The sequence below is a fragment of the Glossina fuscipes genome, unplaced genomic scaffold, assembly GCF_014805625.2.
Source record: "Glossina fuscipes isolate IAEA_lab_2018 unplaced genomic scaffold, Yale_Gfus_2 3, whole genome shotgun sequence".
NCBI lineage: Eukaryota > Metazoa > Arthropoda > Insecta > Diptera > Glossinidae > Glossina > Glossina fuscipes.
The window spans coordinates 4987837-5009138 of record NW_023998417.1 but is presented as its reverse complement, the minus strand read 5'-3'; the positions used below and the strand labels follow the sequence as shown (position 1 = coordinate 5009138).

Genomic DNA, 21302 nt, shown 5'->3' with positions numbered 1-21302 from the left:
CATTAATAACAGCAACAGCAACAGCAAAAACAACACCAACAAAACGAATCAAACTATTTGTTGTGTTTTTTTTTTTACTATTTTGATTTGACTGCTGCTGGTGTTGTTGGTATTATTATTAAAATAAAAGAACGGAGCTGTAAATTACATTCGTTTAGTTAGTATAATATCTCTCTGGGCAATGGAAATTGGACCAACAAAATAAATGCAAAGCTGGTCCGCACACACACACACACACACATTGTTGAATGTAATGCATACCATCGTATAAAAAAAAAAGAAAAAAAAAAAGACTCTTAAACTTAATGAAAAATTCACAGCATATAAGTAAAATTTTCATATAATACAGATGAGCAATATACGCTCGCTTGATTTCCTGCTACAAATAAAAGATGACGAAATCAATTTGATGTTGAATTCATTATGTTATTTATATATATACATATATATACATATAAATGTATAATCATTACATATGTATATATATATATCTCTATATATCCATATTTATATATATATATGCATATATACAGAAATTTGAATTTTTTTTTTTTTTTAGGTCGCATATCTTTCTACTGGCATCTGATATTAAGTTAAACTAATACGTACAACAGCACTCAGTGCACTTTTAATCACTTCATCTTCACTATAAATCCCACAACAAAAGGAAAACATTCGCAACAAATATTTGTATAGACAAAAAACTAAACCAAGCTGAAGCGAAAGAAGCTATAACCAACCAAGCAATGCTAGCGTAGAAATATATATATATACACACACACACAAATAGATAGACATATGGACAGAAAGAAAGAAGGACAGACAGACAGACAGACAGACAAACAAACCGACAAAATAGACAAAACTTTATGATTTCGCCAACTGACGACGTTGATGACGATGACGACAACGACAACGACGACGACGAAGACAACAACGATACTAGCAACAACATTAACATCAATATCAGAAACATTCGTGTTCACAAATGAATTTGTTGCAGCAGTCAATGCACTTTTTCATGGAGTTGAATTATTTTTAATGTAATATTTATATACACATGTACACATACAAACATATAAATATATTACTATCGTCTCTTGTTGTTCTTGTGTAGTTGTTGTCTTTCACAGGCACCTCTGTGCACGTCTTATGGGTCTGTAAATTATATTTTCTCATTTTTCGAACCACTGGCTTCTTTTTTGTTTTCTTTAGAAATATACAGGGAGTCAACAACAGCAACAACAACAACAATAATGACGACAAAATTTAAGTGTTCACCAAGTTTGGTGCAAAACACACCTCATGATGAGTAGCTATAAGCATATGATTCTGTGTGTGCGTGTATGTATGTGTGTGTATATCCTCAACTTAAGTCATTTCATTTTCTTCTCTTCTGTCGGTTTTCCTTTTTTTATATACATATATATATACATATATACATATATATATACATATATATTTATCAAACATCTTCTAATATACAAAAGCAAGATATCGCAATTTCCATATGGTTTGTGTAGGACATTGCCTGCGGACGATTTGACTGTGACTCTCTATGGAGTTGGTTGCCAACAAATTTCTATGTACAGTCGAGTTTTTTTTTTTTTTTTTTTTTTTTTTTTGTTACTCTTTATTTCATTATTTTTATAATTATGCGCAATTTTCACTGCAGGAGGTAGCAGCAAAAAAGATGAATTCTGTTGCCATAATACTGTTGCTAGCGTAGCTCGATGGATAGATATTAGGCTAGCAAAACAAATAGACAGGCAGGCTATGCATGCAACGAAACAACAACAAGCAGGCAAGCTAGTAAGACACCAAACAGTAAATAGACAGACAGACAGACAATATCTCTTGATTTCACAGCTCCATGTTTATATGCAATGACTTTAGGTCGAGATGTGCTGGTTGCCGGTTGTCGGTTGTCGGTTGCCGGTTGCCAGTTGCTGTTGGTGATGATGATTATGGTGTTGGTGTTGGTGTTACAAACACTACACGAATGACAACAAAATTGCCAAGCTCTAGCTGTGATAGGCATATGCGGCAACATATGGCATTTGAAAATTTGATAAAAATGAGACAATTTCATGCCATTCCACGTCTTGGCTTTTTAAGGATTTCAAATTTGCAATAGCTTAAGACGAATCTTCTTGTACGCTCAGCACAATAGTGTAAATTGGAAAGAGAAAGCGTCATTTGCAAATATTGCATACGCAGACCGTGTCGTTACGTAAACGACATTTAACGACATTTATCAAATACGAAGGAATTTATTCAGACCCTTTCACATTCTATTACTCCTTGGTTTTGTTGCTTTTCAAGCCCTTCTTTTAACTAATCATTTCTTGAGCTCTCGTTGAAAAGAGAAGAAGAAGAAAGCAACAATGAAATGTTATCTTAGTTCATATGAATTGTTCGACAAGTTTAGTCTCTGCCTTTCTCGCCTTTGCCTAAGACGCCCCGTGATTGAATCAATAAGTTTCAACAGTCTTACATAACATCACAAATAACATAGATTTACATTTCTTGCTATATATAGCAATGAAATTAGTTATGAAGGCCGTCCGTCTAAGCGGAATTTTCACAAAATTCATACGCACTTTTCATATTCCCTGCAAAAGTTGCAAGACAAAGTCGTCTCAATATAAATAGAAGAAGGAATAGCTTAAGGAAGACGCATTTGAATATTAAAAGCTACGGTTTACACCGTCTAATATATGACCGTAGCGTAATTAATATCTTGTGTCAAATGAAAGCTTCAGAAAGAATTAATTCTATTTTCCTCTTTATTATTGCGGGGCGTTCTGTTCGCATCAGAAAGACAGCATCAGTCACAATCATCCATTAATTGTGGATTAGAGAAAGCACTGACATAGCACAAAAGACTTGCACATGTAATAATGTCGTACGTAGGAATAAGTAGAATCAGTGCTTAGTGTTTTATGGTTTTAGAAAACATATACGACACGAAAAATCTATCAATGTAAACCGATCGAAAAAAAGGAAAAAATAACTAACAAATTATGGGTCTTGCGAGACTTTACATTACCTAGACAAGGTTGCTTAATATAAGATCCAGATCAAGTTCAAATAGTCAGATTCGTCTGCTAGTTGGTCTAATTATCAGGAAGTTCATGTAAATTCTTCTAATATTTTATCGAGAGAATAGAATTTCATAAGTATAACAAAATATGGCTATTGAAGGTAGTGTTCACTGCAGTCACGCACTGCACATTTTTCTCATTTTTCGCGGCATTCATCCCGAAACGCCATGATATTGTTCCCCAAAGATATTAAAATTTTGCGTGTTATTAGATCCAGCTTTGATAGATAGGCACTGATTAAACCCACTGTTGATCAGAAAAATGTATGCCCTATGAACATAAGGGATGGCAAGCCGCACATGCAAATTCAGTGTGTGTGGTGATTTTTCTCAGATCAGTTATGCCTAAAAAAGTTACACCATTATGACTTTTGCCACATTGCTGTTGTGTTCTTTTAAAAATCGGGACAATCATACCATTTGTTCGGACAAAACTACACAATGGCTGCGTCATGGATATTCAGATTTCTCCTCGCTGGTAATTTTGCTCGCCTAACCTTCATCAAGGTCATTCGTATTTTAAACATAACAATTCATTCATTTCTCGTTGCACAAGACCACTGTCCTCGAATTAAGGGAGCAAAAGTAACGCTTCCCGTATTTATTAAAAAAAAAAAATTCAATCTATTCAAAAAACTGATAAAGAACAATATCTTTTCGATTTCAATAGAATAACTACTCACTTTATGTTATGTAAGTTAATAAGAAGAAATCACAACTTGATTACAGTTAATGCAAGATAAAGTAACCCTTGGTTGTTAAAACTTGCAATTGCGCATGAACGTCCTTAAAAACCAATACCAATATATGCATATCCATAAACACAATCCACAATTGAGCTGACAAACTAGCATAACTTTGAGAAAAGAATCAAACACTGCTTACGACTTGGACCAGGTAAGAGATTTAAATAAATTCCAAAAAAAAAAAAAATGTATTCGACTTTTTCGACGATGGGTACCCAACTATTCGACGATAGACGAATGAAATTTTCTTACTCCCTCTCTTCCAGGATTAAAAACAATCTCAAAACGCAACGGAACTGTGATAACTGTGTGTATTCTTTGCATCGTTAACAGCGTAAGCATAAAATTTTGAAGCCAACGCAAACAACACCTAAGGCTACGTTTTAATAATTGTCATCAAAATACAATTGCATGTGAATATGTAAACATATGTATATATATTTATATATATATATACATAGCTTATGTGCCTATATATGTGTAGATATATAGCGTATGTACCTATTTATGTACATATATAGATATGTATATACCGTATGTACCTATTTATGTACACCACCTTTGCATGGCAAGAGCAAATCTCCTTATCCTAAAGTTGAAGTTACGTATATGCATTAAAAAGATTCAAATACTGCTAAGAAAGGAAAAAAATTAATAATTTTCTTTTATTGATTTATTAACATTAACTTGCACTTCTTACTTAAGTCATAAAATAATTTAAACGAGATTGGGTAAATAGTATCTAAGGCTCTAGGCTCTAAATTTAATAGAACATGAAAAGAGAAATCATAATGTACCGCAAGCTTGCAACCGCTTATTTTTTAGGAAGATGACGTCAGTTTTGGAATTTCGCGAGAATTTCAAGACAATTCACAAAATATTTTTAATATGCGATTACCATAAACAATCAATGAGAACATTGTAGTTATGAGTTAACGGGAAAAAGAAAACTTATCGGAAAGCTTTTGCTCTACTCCTTCTATGTATTAATTATTTAATGATAAAGAAAAAAGCAAAAAAATTTGTTAAGTTAGCCGTTACAAGAACAACATAGAATGATATTCTTCCACTTTCATACTTTGAATTGTTGCCTCGATTTATAATCGCTTCTGCGCTGTCATTTTATAAAATGTTTTTATATATGATATCACCTATGATACAATAATTGAAGATCCATTTTCAAAGCGATTTTGCAGTCACAACTTCCCCTCAGCTCATTCGGGAACTTCATAGCTTAATAAGGTAAAAACATGATTTGAGTAATTTATTATATATTCATTGCCGGTTTCGATCAATCCATTTCCGAAATTTAATTTTTTCGGCTTCTATAAATTTCACCTTTGACGAAATATTATTTGCTTTGAAGGACGAAATTTCTTGAGAAATGCTTAAGAAACCAATAAAATCCGAAAAGTTTACGTATGAGACGTACGAGGTATGAATATTGCACAAAATTTAAGGTGAAATTCTTATGCTGCATTTTATGGCAAGGGCAACCTGATCGGATGAATCTAACCTTTTCCCTTCTCTTTTATATAAAAAAAAAAAAAAAAAATTCCTTTTACAAGTCTATGAGATGATATCAAAACCTTCTTAATGAGTGTTGAGCCTGGCTTTTCATTTAAACAAATGGACCCAATTTACTCTAGGATTTGTATTCCCCCCCCCCTCCCCCCCCTTCCACAGAAGCACACTTAAAGCGTAGTTACAACCTGAAAAAAGCAATATTGAGTAAGGTTCCATTTGCTTGCGTTTTTTGTTTAAATCAATCCAGAAATCCTTTACTCTTCTCGCAGTTACTCTTCATGGTTTTCACATTTCATTGATTTGCTCTGATCCTTGATACCAAAATCAATCGAAATGCTTACGGGGCCATCTTGAGCTGTCACTGTATCATTCATTGATTTTTAGATTTAGATTCATCACTCGTCGTCTTTGCCAGGTTTAGAAAGGTCTTTCTTTTTTTTTTTTTTTCTTTTCATCTCCCAATTTCCTCAAGGAAGGTTCTATCGCCTTTTTATTCCTTTTCTTTGAAGTCATATATTTTTTATTATTAAAATCGAATGAATATCTGAATAAAAAAAAAAAAGTTCGACAGATTTCTTTAGAATTCGTTGTGCCTCAAAGGGCTTAAGCAATTCTTGAATGACTCTCTTTGCCTAAACACGAGTTGTTTCATTTCTCCAAGCTGAACTTTTGAATTTAATTGAATTGAGATGATATTGTTAAAGAGCGAAAAGGCATAGATTTAATGAATCTCTTCATTCTTGCAAATGTGTGTAATGAGATAAATCGATGAAGCAAAAACTTAATGGTTATGTAAGTTCATAAAGATATTGTGTTTGGTTTTTTTCTTTTGCATCAATAGTAGGTGAGCTGATGATGTTATATGCTAGCTTTAGATGTGTGGAAATACTTTAGTTATTGCCTAAATTTAATATTAAATGAAAGGTGAAAAAAAAAGAAAGGAAAGACATTTTGACAAAAGCTTAAAGAAGAAGAAGAAGACGAAGAAAATTTTATTGAACCAACTCCCTAATATTCATCATCAATGAACGAAAGAGCATCTGCAATGTAAGAGGCATTGTGCACAGATATTGAACTTGGCACTTGACGTGTATAAAGATAATTTTATATTTCATTTCATTTCACGTCGTATATATATATATAAATATATATATGTATTTTTTCTTTATTATTTGTTTTATTTATTTATTGGTTTTTTGTCTTTCATGGGAGGCATTACTTTCTTGCGCTTCTTTCACCAAGAGACTCGGTCGTCTCGATCGATTTAAATCTTGAAAATCTACATTGTAGTTGTAGTTGTTGTAATTGTTGGTTAGTTAGTTAGTTAGTTAGTTAGTTAGTTAGTTGGCGTATTTGATATCGGATTGAGCGACCATAAGTGCAACATTGTATTCGCCACTCTTGAAAGAGTGTTGTGTTTGTTTGCTTGTTTGTTCCTCAACAACAAAAATTTTTCCTTTCATTTCACTTTGCATGTATCTATATAGCAAGCAGCATCTGTGGGTATTAAAAAAAAAAATTTGCTGCTTTACTTTGCCATTTGATTATTGTTCGTATTGTTGGTGTTGTTAGCGGTGTTGCTGTTTCTCTTATTATTGTTTTGTTATTTATTGTTGTTGTTATTGTTGTTGTGAGTTTGAACTTTAAATTTGCTTTTATTTAAATATAGATTTGCTTGCTGCGCACCCAACACAAAGTGGAAAATGAAATAATTTCGCCATTAATTCATTAGCAAATGCACTAAAGCAAAGATGAATAACCGATACAATGATCTCTTATATATGACTGATGCACTGATGAAAAACACACAAGTGTAAGTGTAACCATAATTATGAAATGTTGTTGTTGTAGCTGTACTTATAACATGCAGATTTTATGCATGTAAGAACTTGCATGTTCAACATGTTCAGGAAAAAGAAAAAAAAAGAAAAAAAAAAACAAAAAAAAAGCAAAAAAAAGTCTTACATCCAAAGATAAAATTGAAGAAGAAATCTTTATATCAAAAACCATTCACACACAACAAAAAAAAAAAAAAAACACACACACACACACACATGCCTCTTGGCAACGATCAATTCCTGAACCATATGTCTATGCCTGTATGAAAGCATACATACATGCATACATACATACATGCATACTTGCATGCATATGCGTATATATGAGACTCTGCATTATTGGCTTAAATACATAATTTCTTTTTAACTAAATGACACAAACAAATCAGGTTAACCCACACAATATAAGCTATACGGCGCTCTAGCATACAACAGTCAATATGTAGTACAACCGGTGCCCGGTTAAAATGTGAATATTGGTTTTCTTTCTTGTTTTTTTGTTTTTTTGTTTTTTTTTTTTTTTTTTTGGGACCAAACTGACAGACATACGGTTTGGTGTTTTGTACATATATTATTATTGTGGGTTTGTTGGTGGCAATAATGCAAACTTGTTTTGCAATGGCTTCAGTACTTAAAAACTTTCCTGAATTGTTAATTTTTTTTTTTTGTTTTTTTTGTTGCTACAGTTATAAAAAGAAGCCTTTTTTTTGGATTGTTGTTGTATTTATTTTTATTTTTTTTTTTTCCTCAACGATAGGAGAAGATAGAAGAGGATAGTCGTAGTAATTGTACATAGGCGGAGGGTGATATAGGCAGGCAGAGAAAATGAATATTGGCAAAGCACAACTTTATTGAATGACAGTTAAGCAAGCAAGCAGTAAAAGCAGCAAGCAGCAGACTTTCCTTTGGCCACATGATTAATTGTCTGGTATTTTTGATGAACAACAAACATAAGACAACAAAAACTTTACGAAAAAGAGAACAATATTTTACCTGGTTTAGGTCAACTACAATTTTAATACGTATTACTCACCACCTCCTCTGCTGACCAGCTGAAAGGAAAGTATTATAGACTACTTTTGATGGAAATAAAAAAAAAAAAAGAAGAAAAATATACATTTTTTTTAAATTATTCAGACAACCAATCAAGCGCTTGCTTATGTAAATCTAGACATGGAATAATAAATAATTTCAGAAGAAGAGTAACCGAGTTATATTCGCTAATGGTTAAAAAAAAAAAAAAAAAACTAGGATAAAAAATGGAAAATGGTATAGTAACCGATAATTGGCGGCGAAAGATGTAAAGATGAATAAAACCTAGATGGATGGTATGTATGTAGTCGTTAATTTAGATGAAAAACAAAGTAATTAAAGATTTGCTGCTCATTAATAAAAATATAAAAAAGATATTTGTTTGTCTTGCAAAAAAAAAATTAAAAAATATTTTACAAACAGCAATGTGCAGCCTGCGATCACCAACAATGGCTATCAAAAGGAAAGCAAGATTTAAAAAGATTTGTTTGTAAAGCGAAACGGATAAATGGAAGAGTAATTTTTATCCCGGCTATAGTGCGCGCCTGGGAACGATATATTCATTATTGCACCCTACACCACTTGCGGTACAGGAAATTAATGCGGTCGTATGTAATATGCAGAAGGACATAAGATAGAATCATTTTTTATTATACCGATCAATTCCGAATCCTAATCTATATTGATCTGTCCGTCCATGCAAACTTGTGTTCAAGCTACAAATTGCAATTCTTTAGATATTTTGATGAAACTTGGTACAAGTGACGTGTTTTGACCCAAAGATGATCGGTCTTGTTCGACTATATTATTATTATTATTGTGCTTATGATTGTTGTTATTTATTACTATTATTATTATAATGTATTTATTCCAAAGAAACAAAATTCTTCACATAAAGTGTGATGAACACAGCTAGAAACTATTGTAATAAATGATTATATAGATGACCAGTGCAGTCGTTTTAATAAGATTTCATATTATGTTCTTTCTCTCTATCCCATTACATGCTTTCAAGAAAAATCTTGATAATCATAAAATATGCTTTCAATTCTAAGAATTTTTAATTATTAAACTATTGGATAATTCGGAAAGTAATTTCGTTTCTTTAATAAAATGTACAACTCAAAATCTATTGTCCACGGAGGACTGCAAAAAAAAAAAAAAAGTGTAAAAAAACAGATATATTTAAAAAAGTCGGCTGAGAATTTCTTAGAAAAAAAATGTTTTTTTTTTTTTGTAAATCGTTCAAACAATCAATACATTTCACTAGATGGAGAGAATTTTAAAGTCAAACCAACTCAAGTCCATTCAAGTCCATGTTAAAGCAATCAGATAAAAAACAAACAATTTCGAGACATTCGCATTTTAAAAGTTGCAGCAACAAGTTACAATTTTGAAATGAAATTTTCAAAAAGATTCTCTTTTACCGCTCACTAATCTGCGGACAGGGCGGGCGGACATGACAGTGTTGTTATGCTTATTAAATTTTTTTCCTCGCCAATTACTTTCTACACTTGCGCTTATCTTCGAAGAATCAGTTTTCTGAACGATTTTCCAATTAAATCGTGAGAAAGGAAACGGTGTAAGCACAGATTTAATTATTTATAATGCTTAAGATATACGTTTTTAGTGGGTATATTTCAGATTACAAGTAGAGCGGCAAAAATTTGTTCACTCATTGCAATCCTGTACTGGCAAAATCCAACACGGCTGCGGCCATAGAGCAAAAAAAAAAAAAAAAGAAAGAAAAAGCTGAACTGGAAGATAATCAAATCGTGTTAACACATATATATATGTATATATATATATATATATATTTTTTTTTTTTAACATAAAACACAATGAATTGATACTTTGTGTTTTGTTTTTTTTTCTTTTTCTTCTTCTTCATCTTTTTCGAATTTTCTATACAAACAACGTTCGCGCTGACCTTCTTATAGTTGTTGTTGCACTTTCATTAGTTGATGAGTTTAATTGCGGGCACAAAAAAAAAAAAAAAACCGAAAGGAGAGAAAAAAAAAAAAAAAAAAAAAAAAAATTTCATTTAATTTGAAAATTAGCAACGATATCAGAAACAACATAAATAATATTGAGTCTGAATCACCACAAAGAGTCATTTGAAAGTGTTATTAACACATTTCCAATGAACACATCCAAACAAGTTGATTGTCTATTGTGCATAACATTATACATATACATACATATATATATGTATACACTACATGTACATATATATAAATGAACATTATATGAATCGTTTTCACTGTATGTCATATTTTAATATATTCGAAATAATGAAACCACGGTATTGATTACATTCAGCTCAATAACTTAATACAAAACATGCTTTTGACACAACGTTATACTATTTATTATGATATCAAATCATTCTAATAATAAATAATAATAAAAATTTGTTATTATAATAATCATACACACATCAGCAGTTGATGTGACATCTATGGCAAGTGAATTTATTATTGTTTCTCATAAGGAATGTGTGAAACAATTTTATTTTGCGTTGCAAGTTAAAACAACGCATATATGGATAGAGTGCTACACAAGCTCAATGAATCGATATATATATCATCAATTCAAAATTGATTATAAGCATAAAACGCATGTAAAGAGATATCGAATAATTAAAAAAAATTTTTTAGTTAATCTCCCGTAGAATTAATAGAAAGAAATTTTGAAATTAAATATTAATAAAATTTAAATCAATAAATTAAAAATACATATATACCACTGATCCCTCCCTCCCCTTTCAGGCCACACATCATAAGACATTGCCTTCACTTCAGCAAATCGTTGGGCTGCAACGCTAGTCCTGCTAAAGTAATCAAGCGATTACTGAACATTCAGACAGTGCCTTTCTTTTTATCCTGTTTACGGCTCATGGCAATCTTATAAACCTTTGCTCAACCAGGCCATCAGAAAATTAAGCATATTTATGAAAGACTTAAAGCCTTAAAAAGTGTAACTCATCACATCTCTTCTCAATCCGCCATCCGCCCATTTGGTTTAACGTAATATTTGACGTATCTTAGTGAGTGAGTGAAACCGTACTGAGTCCGACTGCAATTCTCTTGGTTTTCTTCTCATAACAAAGGTTTCTTCTAAGCAATGATGAGCTCCTCCTGAATGAGGCTTAAACGTTTTTTGTTCCTCTTTGAAGTTTACTGAATGCTTACCTAACTCTCTGCGGATCGTATGGTAATCTACTATCTTTTCCTTCGCAATAGAAAAAAACAAAAACAAAGCTAAACTAACCCTTTGGCTGTCAGAGTCTATTGGAGGAAAGCATGCATTACAGACCAAAAAAATTTTCTGAATTCTTAAAATTTAAGCAAACCTCAAATCGTCGTTTTTCGCTTTTCGACCTAAGTTTGATAAATTCTTGCGAAAAACAAGAAAACATGTGCCAACAATGTGGTGATGAAATGTACTCCAACCTTTTTCTATACTAATCGCTGGATCCATAAAAAAGCCAGGGATGGGATTAAGCATAAGTTTCTCACTGATCAAAAGGGATAAGTTTTATAGGTTCAGTACGTCATATCCGATCCTGCATCACAAACGAACAATGACATATAACATCTATCCATCCATGTATCTATGCTTTTTTGTACCCTACAACACATTGTAATACCATTAAGTTTATTGGGATGCTGATCGTTTCAAGATCACTTTGTGAAAAAGTCTAAACTTGTCTGTCCGTATGTCCGTCCATGAAATTTAGGCCAAAAACAAACGCTATTGAAAATGTTTCAGATCGGATCACCTTCCATACAAGGCCGTATTGTTGTAAACTGCTCTTGGAATGTTTTCTTGTTTGCTAAGCTAAAAAGCCTTCGTTTCTACCTATCGGATTTATCTGGAACGTTAACTTTAAATCACAAACCATAAGTTACTGTTTGTCCTGAGCACTCAAGGCTCGTCCTTAAGGGTTCAAATAAATGTGCCTATGACTGCAAAAAAGAAGGCACTGCACGAGACAAATTTTACTTTAAGACGGCATTTGAACATGATTTTAAGCTAGCTTTGATGATTACGATAAGCAAACACAGACATAACTGAAATTCACTATTCCCAACATTCGCGTAGCCCGCTAACGTCCCCTAAGTGTATTTTCGTGCGTTGCAAACGTTTAACAAATACATTTCCAAAAACCACAAAATGCTCATTAATTCATCTAAAAGCAAAAATAGAAAAATTATAACCTTATCAAAACAAATATATATATATATACATATATAACTAATTAATGAATGGTTTTGAAACATCTGTCTGTCTGTGTACTCTAACCAAGGAGATGCGATTAATCATTACAATTTGAAATTTTTTTAGCTGAGATAAATCATTTCGTTTGCCATCATCGCTTAGAAAACCAATAGCTTGTAAAAAAATCATAATCTCAATGTTGAAATAAGCTTTTTAGCTTTGAATATTGAAATGCAAATGCATAAAGTTTCGCTCTAACCAATTTTGTCAAAAACCATTTATACAACATATTGTATTAAACATAGCAACCAAAGGTAGATGAAGTAACAAGAAAACCATTATAGTCAAAATACGATTAAATAATGCCCACACAATACTCGTGTATTCATATACCCACCCATACACACAAAATGCAAAAAATTGCATTCAGGCATCATTGAACCACAATACATATAAAAAACTACACAACTGTGATCTGGCGCCTGTCAAAGACAGTTGCTTTTCATTTTTTTTTTTTTTTTTTTTTTTCACATATTAAATACGATTCACGTTCACTTGTTACCCGCCGCTTCTTACACATATACACGTCGATATAAATTAATGGTAATCGAAACTAATACTTTATACCTTAGTTTAAAAAAGTGCATTTTTGTCCAGTTACTCGGTTTGTCTCTTAAGTAACAGAAAATTAACTGAGTTTATTTAACGCCCAATGTAGCAAAAAAAAAAAAAAAACAAAAAAATGGAAAATAAGTGCGTGGTGGAGCGCAGTAAACAGTTGTCATCTATAACAAAGCAACAGAAATTAAAAAAGAGGTCAATTATATGCCAGTGTATAATGTAAATATCATAAAATAAAAAAAAATAAAAAAAATACTATAAAAGTATTGAAGCGAATCATGGACGATAAAGCAAAAAAAATGCATAGATTTAACTTCAACTCTAGACATCCGGATGACAGTCTTTATTCATGTCAAAGTTCAAACTGATTGCGGTTTCCGACAAAAAACTCGCTCTCTCTCTCACTTTGCTTGGATTTTTTTCTTTTTTTTTTGAGGTTATATCGCGCAGGTTGAGGTTATGAAACAGTACAAATTTCGTTAGCATTCAGAATTTTTTTTTAGGGGACTCTTACAGGCGCTTGTGCCATTTGTTTACCATAATCGTTCCCTTACATGATTTATAAACGAATTGAGAAAAAAAGAAGCAAATCATCGGATTTTATAGTCTTTACGAAATTGTGCAGAAATGTATGAATGGAAAAACTGATCTAATGCGATTAGTTGGAAGGTGCTCCGTAAGTGCAGATATAGTGGCATGAAACGACTTTAATAAGAAAATAAATGTTAATTTTCCTTCTAAAGTGCTTTGAAAGAATCTCCAGGAAATAGACTTTAGAAGGATTCCGACGGTGAAGTGAAGTTAACTCTGAAGCATTGAATGATCAAATGCAACCCTGGGTGTAGCAACTATTTCCTGCTTGTGAACCGGGAGGTTATACGTCGGCACGGTGTAACTTTTCAATTTAGAGTCTTCAGCGAGGATGAAGTTATTGCAAAAGCTTGACATTTATTATGGCTTCAGTTCGTCCGTAATTAAGTCCCGGTTTGAGAAATCGGCTTCAACCTGTGAAAGTTGGCGAGGTTTCTTCGCAACTCGGGCTTATTACATCTGATGTCCCTGAAGGACCCGTTTTGTGACGAATCATATGCAGGGTTTTCATAAATGGCTTAGTTCCTTGCTGTCAGGATTGTAGCATTCACTTATATACTGATGAGGCACAAATTTACCACTCGCGCCCGTTGCAGCGAACAAATGATGATCTGTGGTCTGACTTTAACGGTTTAAAGTTTAATTCAAGCAAAAACAAAATCATTGTAATATCGCCCACAGATCGATAAGTGTGTTGAGTGTGTTAGCTCAACTCTCACTTGACGGGGGAAGCGGTATTTTAATTACACAGTTATGCGTATTCACAACATTTTCCGAAAACTATGACTCTCCTCATCTTTTACGGCAATCTTCACCAAATTAAAATTAATTAAATGTCTTGTTTTGCCCCTCATAACATTCGGAGCTAATAGTTTCTCTGGGGAGAAAAGTAATATGCAAGAGAATTGCGCTAACAATGACGAAAGTTGAGCATTTTTTTCCCTCAAGTCGGAGGCTACGAATTTTCTCAAGGCTCCCTATATTTTTTTAAGCAGGCTTGAGAAAGTACTTACTTACTGACAAATCAAATCTACCAGCCCTAGCCAACTTAGTATGACTGACGGAATGACTAATAAAAATAGGTGTACGCGGCACTTTTAATTGTTCCCGCCCGCGCAGTCAAGTCATTGTCAAGTCGTCATTTTATAAAAATTGTTTTTCGGTCCATTGATTGATAGCCACGTTTAACTATACCTAGCTAATGCAATTATCAGAACAATTTTTAATACCAAGGGAAGATTAATAAATCTTTTAAATATTGGTTCAACAATTTGCGATAAGTATAATAAAGAGATCATAGATGATAAAGTAGATTAAAGAGAGGTCGTAAACTTTTGCAATTTACTCATACCAGGCGCTATATATATGTAATGAACACACACTTAAAATTTATTATTATTTTCGCATAGACATAAAAACTAATAGGTGGCTACCTTTATACATACATATAACACAACATTAAAAGCAATAATTTACAGTTTTGCAAACAACCACTTAAATAGACGCATAAACAAACATTGATAAACTATATGGCATTGTATAATGTTTACGATTTAGAAAAAAAAAAAAAAAAAAAAAAAAAAAAAAAAAAAAAAAAAAAAACCATATGTTTCTGCTTTTGTGTGTTTGTTTATTAATTTTGTTGTTTCCTTATTTTTTTATTTTTTTATTTTTTTTCATATATATAAAATTACTTTTAACAGAAACATATTTTGTTATAAAATCAATAAATAGTAATGAAAAACGAGACAGAAGAAGATTCGATTTAGATCTAATAAATTGATACCCTACTAAGGATTTTCTAATTTTTCTTTACTCTTTGCAATTTGCAAACTTTCTATTAAATAGTTTTTATAATCAAAACAAGACAACTTTATGAACATAATATTCCCAAAAAAAAAAAGGGTAAGATTATAGTCCGGAAAGTCTAACCATACAATACCCTCTGCCACCTTGTTTAACACAATTAATTATTTTTAATTAATTTGTATGAAATTACTCTTATGGGCAAATTTTAATCATCACATATCACATAACTTAGATTTTTCTGCTCTACAAAGGTTCAACATTCGTGAAAGGGTCAAGGTCGAAAAAATAAGCCGAGATAGTCCCAATTTGGTGCAGATTAATTTTTTTTATGTTAAATTTGATGAAATCATTGAAAATTCTATCTTCTGGTCGTATGAACTTTAGATTTCTATATATTTGAGATTTGGTTCAAAAATTGCGCCAGCCGGTCCAAAATTTTCAAACCAATTTCAAATGCCGAAATACTACTACTAAGCCATTTTTGCCGAGAAATTTTGAAAATTTGCAATTTTTTCCCATATAACTACTTTTTAGAACAGTCCGTTATATGAGGAGTAGTTGAAAAAGTGAACTGATCCCAACCATTTTCAATAGCGTTGGTCCTTGATCAACAAATTATTTCAAAAATTGCTGCGTATAGCTTGAACACAAGCTTACATGGGCAGATATCAGACGGACAGACAAGCTTAGATCAATTCAGATTATGATTCGGAATCAATCGCTATAATAAAAGTTGCTTCTATCTTAAGCTCTTGTGGGTGTTACATACGACCGCACTAACTTACTGCACCACAGGTGGTGTAAGGTACAATCATGTTATTTATAGCATTTAATTAAAAACAGTTTTGCAAGTCTTGGCCTATAAGAATTATTCCAAATTTGCACGATATATCAGGCATATGTATGTACATGTGATGCGTATCGCCAATGTTACAAACGTTAGACAAGCTGAATATCACTCTGTGATGCGTATAGAAGAAAACATGCATGTGCATGCTTTATGAAACTGAAAATTTACTTTTTTTTTTTTTTTTTTTTTTTTATTCACAGGAAGTCTGATAGCTTTGTATGACCCAATTAAATGAACCCTATTGTCCAGAGCATTTTACATAAATAGATTTTCTTACTTTACTCACGTGTATGTTTGTGTGCGTGTATGGGCTTGTTCGTGTGTAACATATGTAAATTATACTAAAGCAATCTGATTACAGATTTAAATGCAATATTTCTTATCTGAAACTAAACTGTAAAATGAAAACTTGAAAAACCTATCACACACAACAAACAAACAAAAAGTATTATCGGGTGGGGGGAAAAAGAGAGTTGGCGACAAAGGGTGATGAACAAGTTAAAACTACTTATGATTGCATTCATTGTACGATTAATGCGTGACACATTAAAAGAAAAAGCAGTAAAATAAGAAAACAAAAGTAAATAAATAAAAAACTAAAAAAAAAAAAAAATAAAATTATTTTATTAAAATTATGCATGCCCTCACGTACTAACGATTGGATTGAGTGAAAACAAGTGAAGAGACGGAAAATGTTTAGGAAACAACTTTGTAACACACAAAACAACAACAACAAGAAGAAGAGAAAATAAATTTTATATCTTTTAGAAATATTTGAATCATTAGAAAGAAAATGTTTTCCTTCTCACTGCCATTGCCACTCACTCATTGCCAATGTCTGTCTATCTATATATGACTTTTGTCAGTACATATTTATATTTATATTTATAGAATTTTACAATTAAATAATAATCTCATCGGCATCAAGGTCAACGAATATTGCTTAAAATATATAAAAAACCAAAAACGTCATTCGTAACATCTGCCTGAAGCTTTTACTATTGCAGCAATGGCAATCTCACCCCCATGTTTTTATTACAAAAAAAAAAAAAAAAAAATGTGATCAAATTATAATGAACCACTTTACGCTCTTAATAAATTCAAATTGAAATTACATAAATATATCTACACACACAAGGAAGAAAACTAGAAAAAAAACAGAGAAATCCAATAAAGGTCCCCCACACACAACCAATAAAATTTCGGTTATCTAACGCGATAAAATGAAAATATAGTTTAGAAAATGATATGAAAATTAACGTTTAATTTATATTAAAGTCTTTTTTAACTTTGGCGCAGGTAAGCAGGTATGCTTTCATAATTTTGTTTTTTTTTTTTTGAAAAGCCCTGATCTCATCAGACGATTGCCCATGCCTGGCTAAAACGGCAAAATTCGTACAAAGCAAGCAAGCAAAGTAGGAAACTGTCAGCGAATTGTCGACTCTAATTGAAATGACAAGAAGAACGCAATCAATTCAATTCAAAAAAAATGTTTTTAAAAAAAAAAAATCATTCTGTTGTTCGGTATTACACATACATCATTACTTGGATTTGAAATGGATTTGGAAATTTTAATGAAACAACAACAATTTTAAGAGAATAAGTGAAATTGAAAATAAAAGTGAAAATAAAAGTAAAGTGACAATGGACTTACCTCCGAAAAGTGGCCATCGTTGCTTGGAATTAAAATCATCTCAGTCATTTGCTGCGTAAGAGCCGCCATCTCATTTTCCATTTCCATTATCGCTTGGGATTCTTTAGTTTCTTCGACTAAATGTTTCTCTTGGGCTAATGATAATGGACTGCTGCTAACCATTTCTTGCACGTTTAAATTATCTTCGCAAACGACTGTAGTCTTCTCATTTTCCAATTCATTACACTTAGCGATTATTATCTTCTCATTTTCCAATTCATTACACTTAGTCGGTGTGATACATTCGTCAACTATTTCAGTCATAAAATCATTGTTGCTTACGAAAGCATTTTCGATGCTAATTGGTAGATTTGTCTTGGATAATACTGATAGCAATTCATCTGATTCCTTTAAACTATCATTTTCCACGTTAATGTTTTCTGGCAAAGTGACAACAACATTACTGATATCCGCCACTTTGTGACCGTCATCGATTGCCTTGCCTTCGCCAGTAATAATATTTATATGCATTTCCTCAGTAGAGGGCGAATGCGACACATGCTCTTTCTCTTCAATTTGTAATAATTCCTTATCCCCTACATTAATGGTCTCCGTTGCATTTTCTTCAATGAACGAATTATTGGAACTTTCAGTGTCAGTTGGTAATGGTTGAACAGAATTCAAAATATCTTCTATGCGCTGGTCACTGTTCACCACATACACAGAACGTTTCATAACATCATCGTCCATTTGTTGAGGAACTTCACTCAGTTCATCAAATGGTTTCGAATCGGTGTTAATTTCAAGATCAACACAGGTTTCTGGACCATCGTCAATCAAATCAAAAGGTGACGAGATCGCCTTTGGATTATCAAAGGGTAGTTGCTGATCTCCTTCATCGGACATGCTATCATCGTTAATTTCGTTATCATCTTGTTCGAGTTCATGAGGGCGTTGAGCAGCTTCTTGTTTGAACTCGGCTAATTCTATAGGCGGGGATATGGCGTCCATATTCATATCGGCAGTTTTGCGTGGACTTGCGGCAACGAAATCATCATCAACTATTAGTTGACGAGGTGTAATGGTCCCAAATGAATGTAGACCAAAAACTATTTGATTTGCTCCAGACAAAGGTGAAGTGGGTGAAGCTGGATTAGAACCAAAATTAGGAACAAATTCTTTGGCATCTGGATTAAGTTGTGATGCGTTTTGTTCGAGTGAAAGCAGTTGAGGAGGAGAAATACGCTCACCAACTGACAATCTCTTTGTCGAAGGATCGGCGTTTTCTTTATCCTCTAGGGCCGACATCGTATCATATGTATTTAATTGTTCCGCCAGTGGTTGCTGTGGATTTTCGCTAAGGCTGCTGGTGCCATTTGTAGTACTGGGCTCTTCTTCTTCAGCTAAATCTGGCTGCTGCGAATAATCTTGCAAAGATGCTTCAATTTTAACATCAACCTGTGGCACATTATCTTGCACAGAATCAGTCACGTTAGATGTGGTTGAAAATTCACCATCGTTTGTAAAAATTTCCACGTCAACGTCCGAAGCCAAGGGTTTCTCATCGTACACACCCAAAGAAGACGACACACCATTACCCATCATCATATCTTCCTCATTTTCGTACGCCTGCTGCGTTTCGTAGGTGTCGACGTTGACGCCATTTGCGTTGCCATTGCCAAATACAAAATTGTTACCGGCATCGACAATACCATCGCTGTCATCACTATTGCCAAACAAATGTGGGCTTGAAGCAGCATTAACTTTTTCTGCTAAATCATCGCTACCGAAAACTTTTAAAGATTGCTGCTTTTCGCTCTGCTGCACCTCTGTAACGTATTTCCACTCATTGTCATCACCGGCATCATGCTCTTCGATGTCTTCGTACTTACCACCGACATCGCTAACTCCGTCAGCCCCACAGCCGGCAACATTTAATTGCTGCGGCATATTTCTATTCTCCATATTTCTATAATATTGCGAATTATTTTGGATATATTCAAGTGTATCCTCGTGATCCATTTTCAGGTTATGCACGCACTGAAAAACTTTAATTGATTTGTAGCCTTCTTCTGTTCTTTTACCTGCACAATATTTAAATCCTTCTCTCTTTTTTTTTTCTCTATATATATCTATATTTCTCTTTGTTTAAAGTTATTAGCGTCTCTCAAATCCTGCGCAGCAAATCGTTCGTTACAATTTTTTACGTTCGTTAAGTTTTTCGTTTCCTTTTTTCTTTTGTCGGCAATCCCTCTTTTGACAATCTTTTTTTCTATATTTTCACCTATATTTCCTAATAAATTTTATTAAAAATTTTTTTTTGATAAATTTTGCATGTTTTCTGGCAAAATTCCTTTTGCAACAAGAAAACAAATTGAAAGCAATTAAAAAAAAACTTGTCAAAATGGGTGTACGCGATGTGAATCACCTTTTATTTCGCAAGTTCTCTTTTATTATTCTATTTTTTTTTTCCTTGACCGTATATGTATGTATATTAAAAAATTTTTTTTTTTTTTTTGCGCACAGTTAATCGAAACAGTTATTCGATTTCTTTAAAATTCATTATTTCTTCTTATGGAAGTTTGAAGAACTGTACCACAAATAGACAAACACAATATATAAGAAATATTTAAAAAACTTTTTTTTGCGAACAGTTAATCGAAAAATTCATTATTTCTTCTTATGGAAGTTTGCAAAACTGTACCACATATAGACAAACACAATATATAAGAAATAATGTTTAAACAATATTCACAAACACAAACACAAACCTTTTTTTTTATTAACTATTTGATTGATATAAGCTCTTAGACGCAAGAACTCTTCTCCTTTTTCTGCAGTTTAACACAGCAACATAGAAGATTCGCTGCTTTGAGGAAATTATTTTTTTGGATAATTAATTATTTAATTAACTTTTTTTTAGTTGAGTTAAATGCTGAATTTATTTTTCTGATTTTTTTTTTTTTAGGTAAATCCTGAATATGCAACAATTAAATCGCCGACTTCTAAAGATGCCTGTCTTCACGAAACGAATTTAACAATTAATATAACAATGCTATCCACTCTCATGATGTGGTTACCATTTCTTAGAACAATAATTTTTAAATGGGAATAAAAGGATTTTAATTTAAGGGGCAAAAACTTAGAATTGATGATTCGAGGAAGGTAATCGTGTAAGTAGACAATTATCGCTATAACTATCGAATACTTCTTTAGGAGACAATTGATTATCACCAAGAGTTCAATCAGATACAGTCATCATCAGCTTTGTAATACTTCCCTTCAAATTTTTTTTACAATGCATTGACGAATTGTAAACAAATTG

The 21302-nt window shown here is 32.5% G+C and overlaps 1 protein-coding gene across 3 annotated transcripts in view; it reads right to left on the bottom strand.

Annotated features, from left to right (window-relative positions):
- LOC119634822 (205 kDa microtubule-associated protein) overlaps positions 1-21020 on the bottom strand; it is a 44185-nt gene extending 23165 nt beyond the window's left edge. Inside the window, exons 1-2 of one of the 3 annotated variants that reach the window (XM_038029219.1) lie at positions 20749-21020; positions 17999-20567 (exon numbers count right to left, since the gene is read on the bottom strand). In XM_038029219.1, coding sequence (XP_037885147.1) covers positions 17999-19999 — 2001 coding nt within the window. In that variant the 5' untranslated portion in view covers positions 20000-20567; positions 20749-21020. Of the gene's footprint in view, positions 1-17998 lie in introns of all 3 variants that reach the window. The other 2 variants (XM_038029220.1, XM_038029218.1) reach the window with 2 other exon arrangements.
- Between the last annotated feature and the right edge of the window lie 282 nt (positions 21021-21302).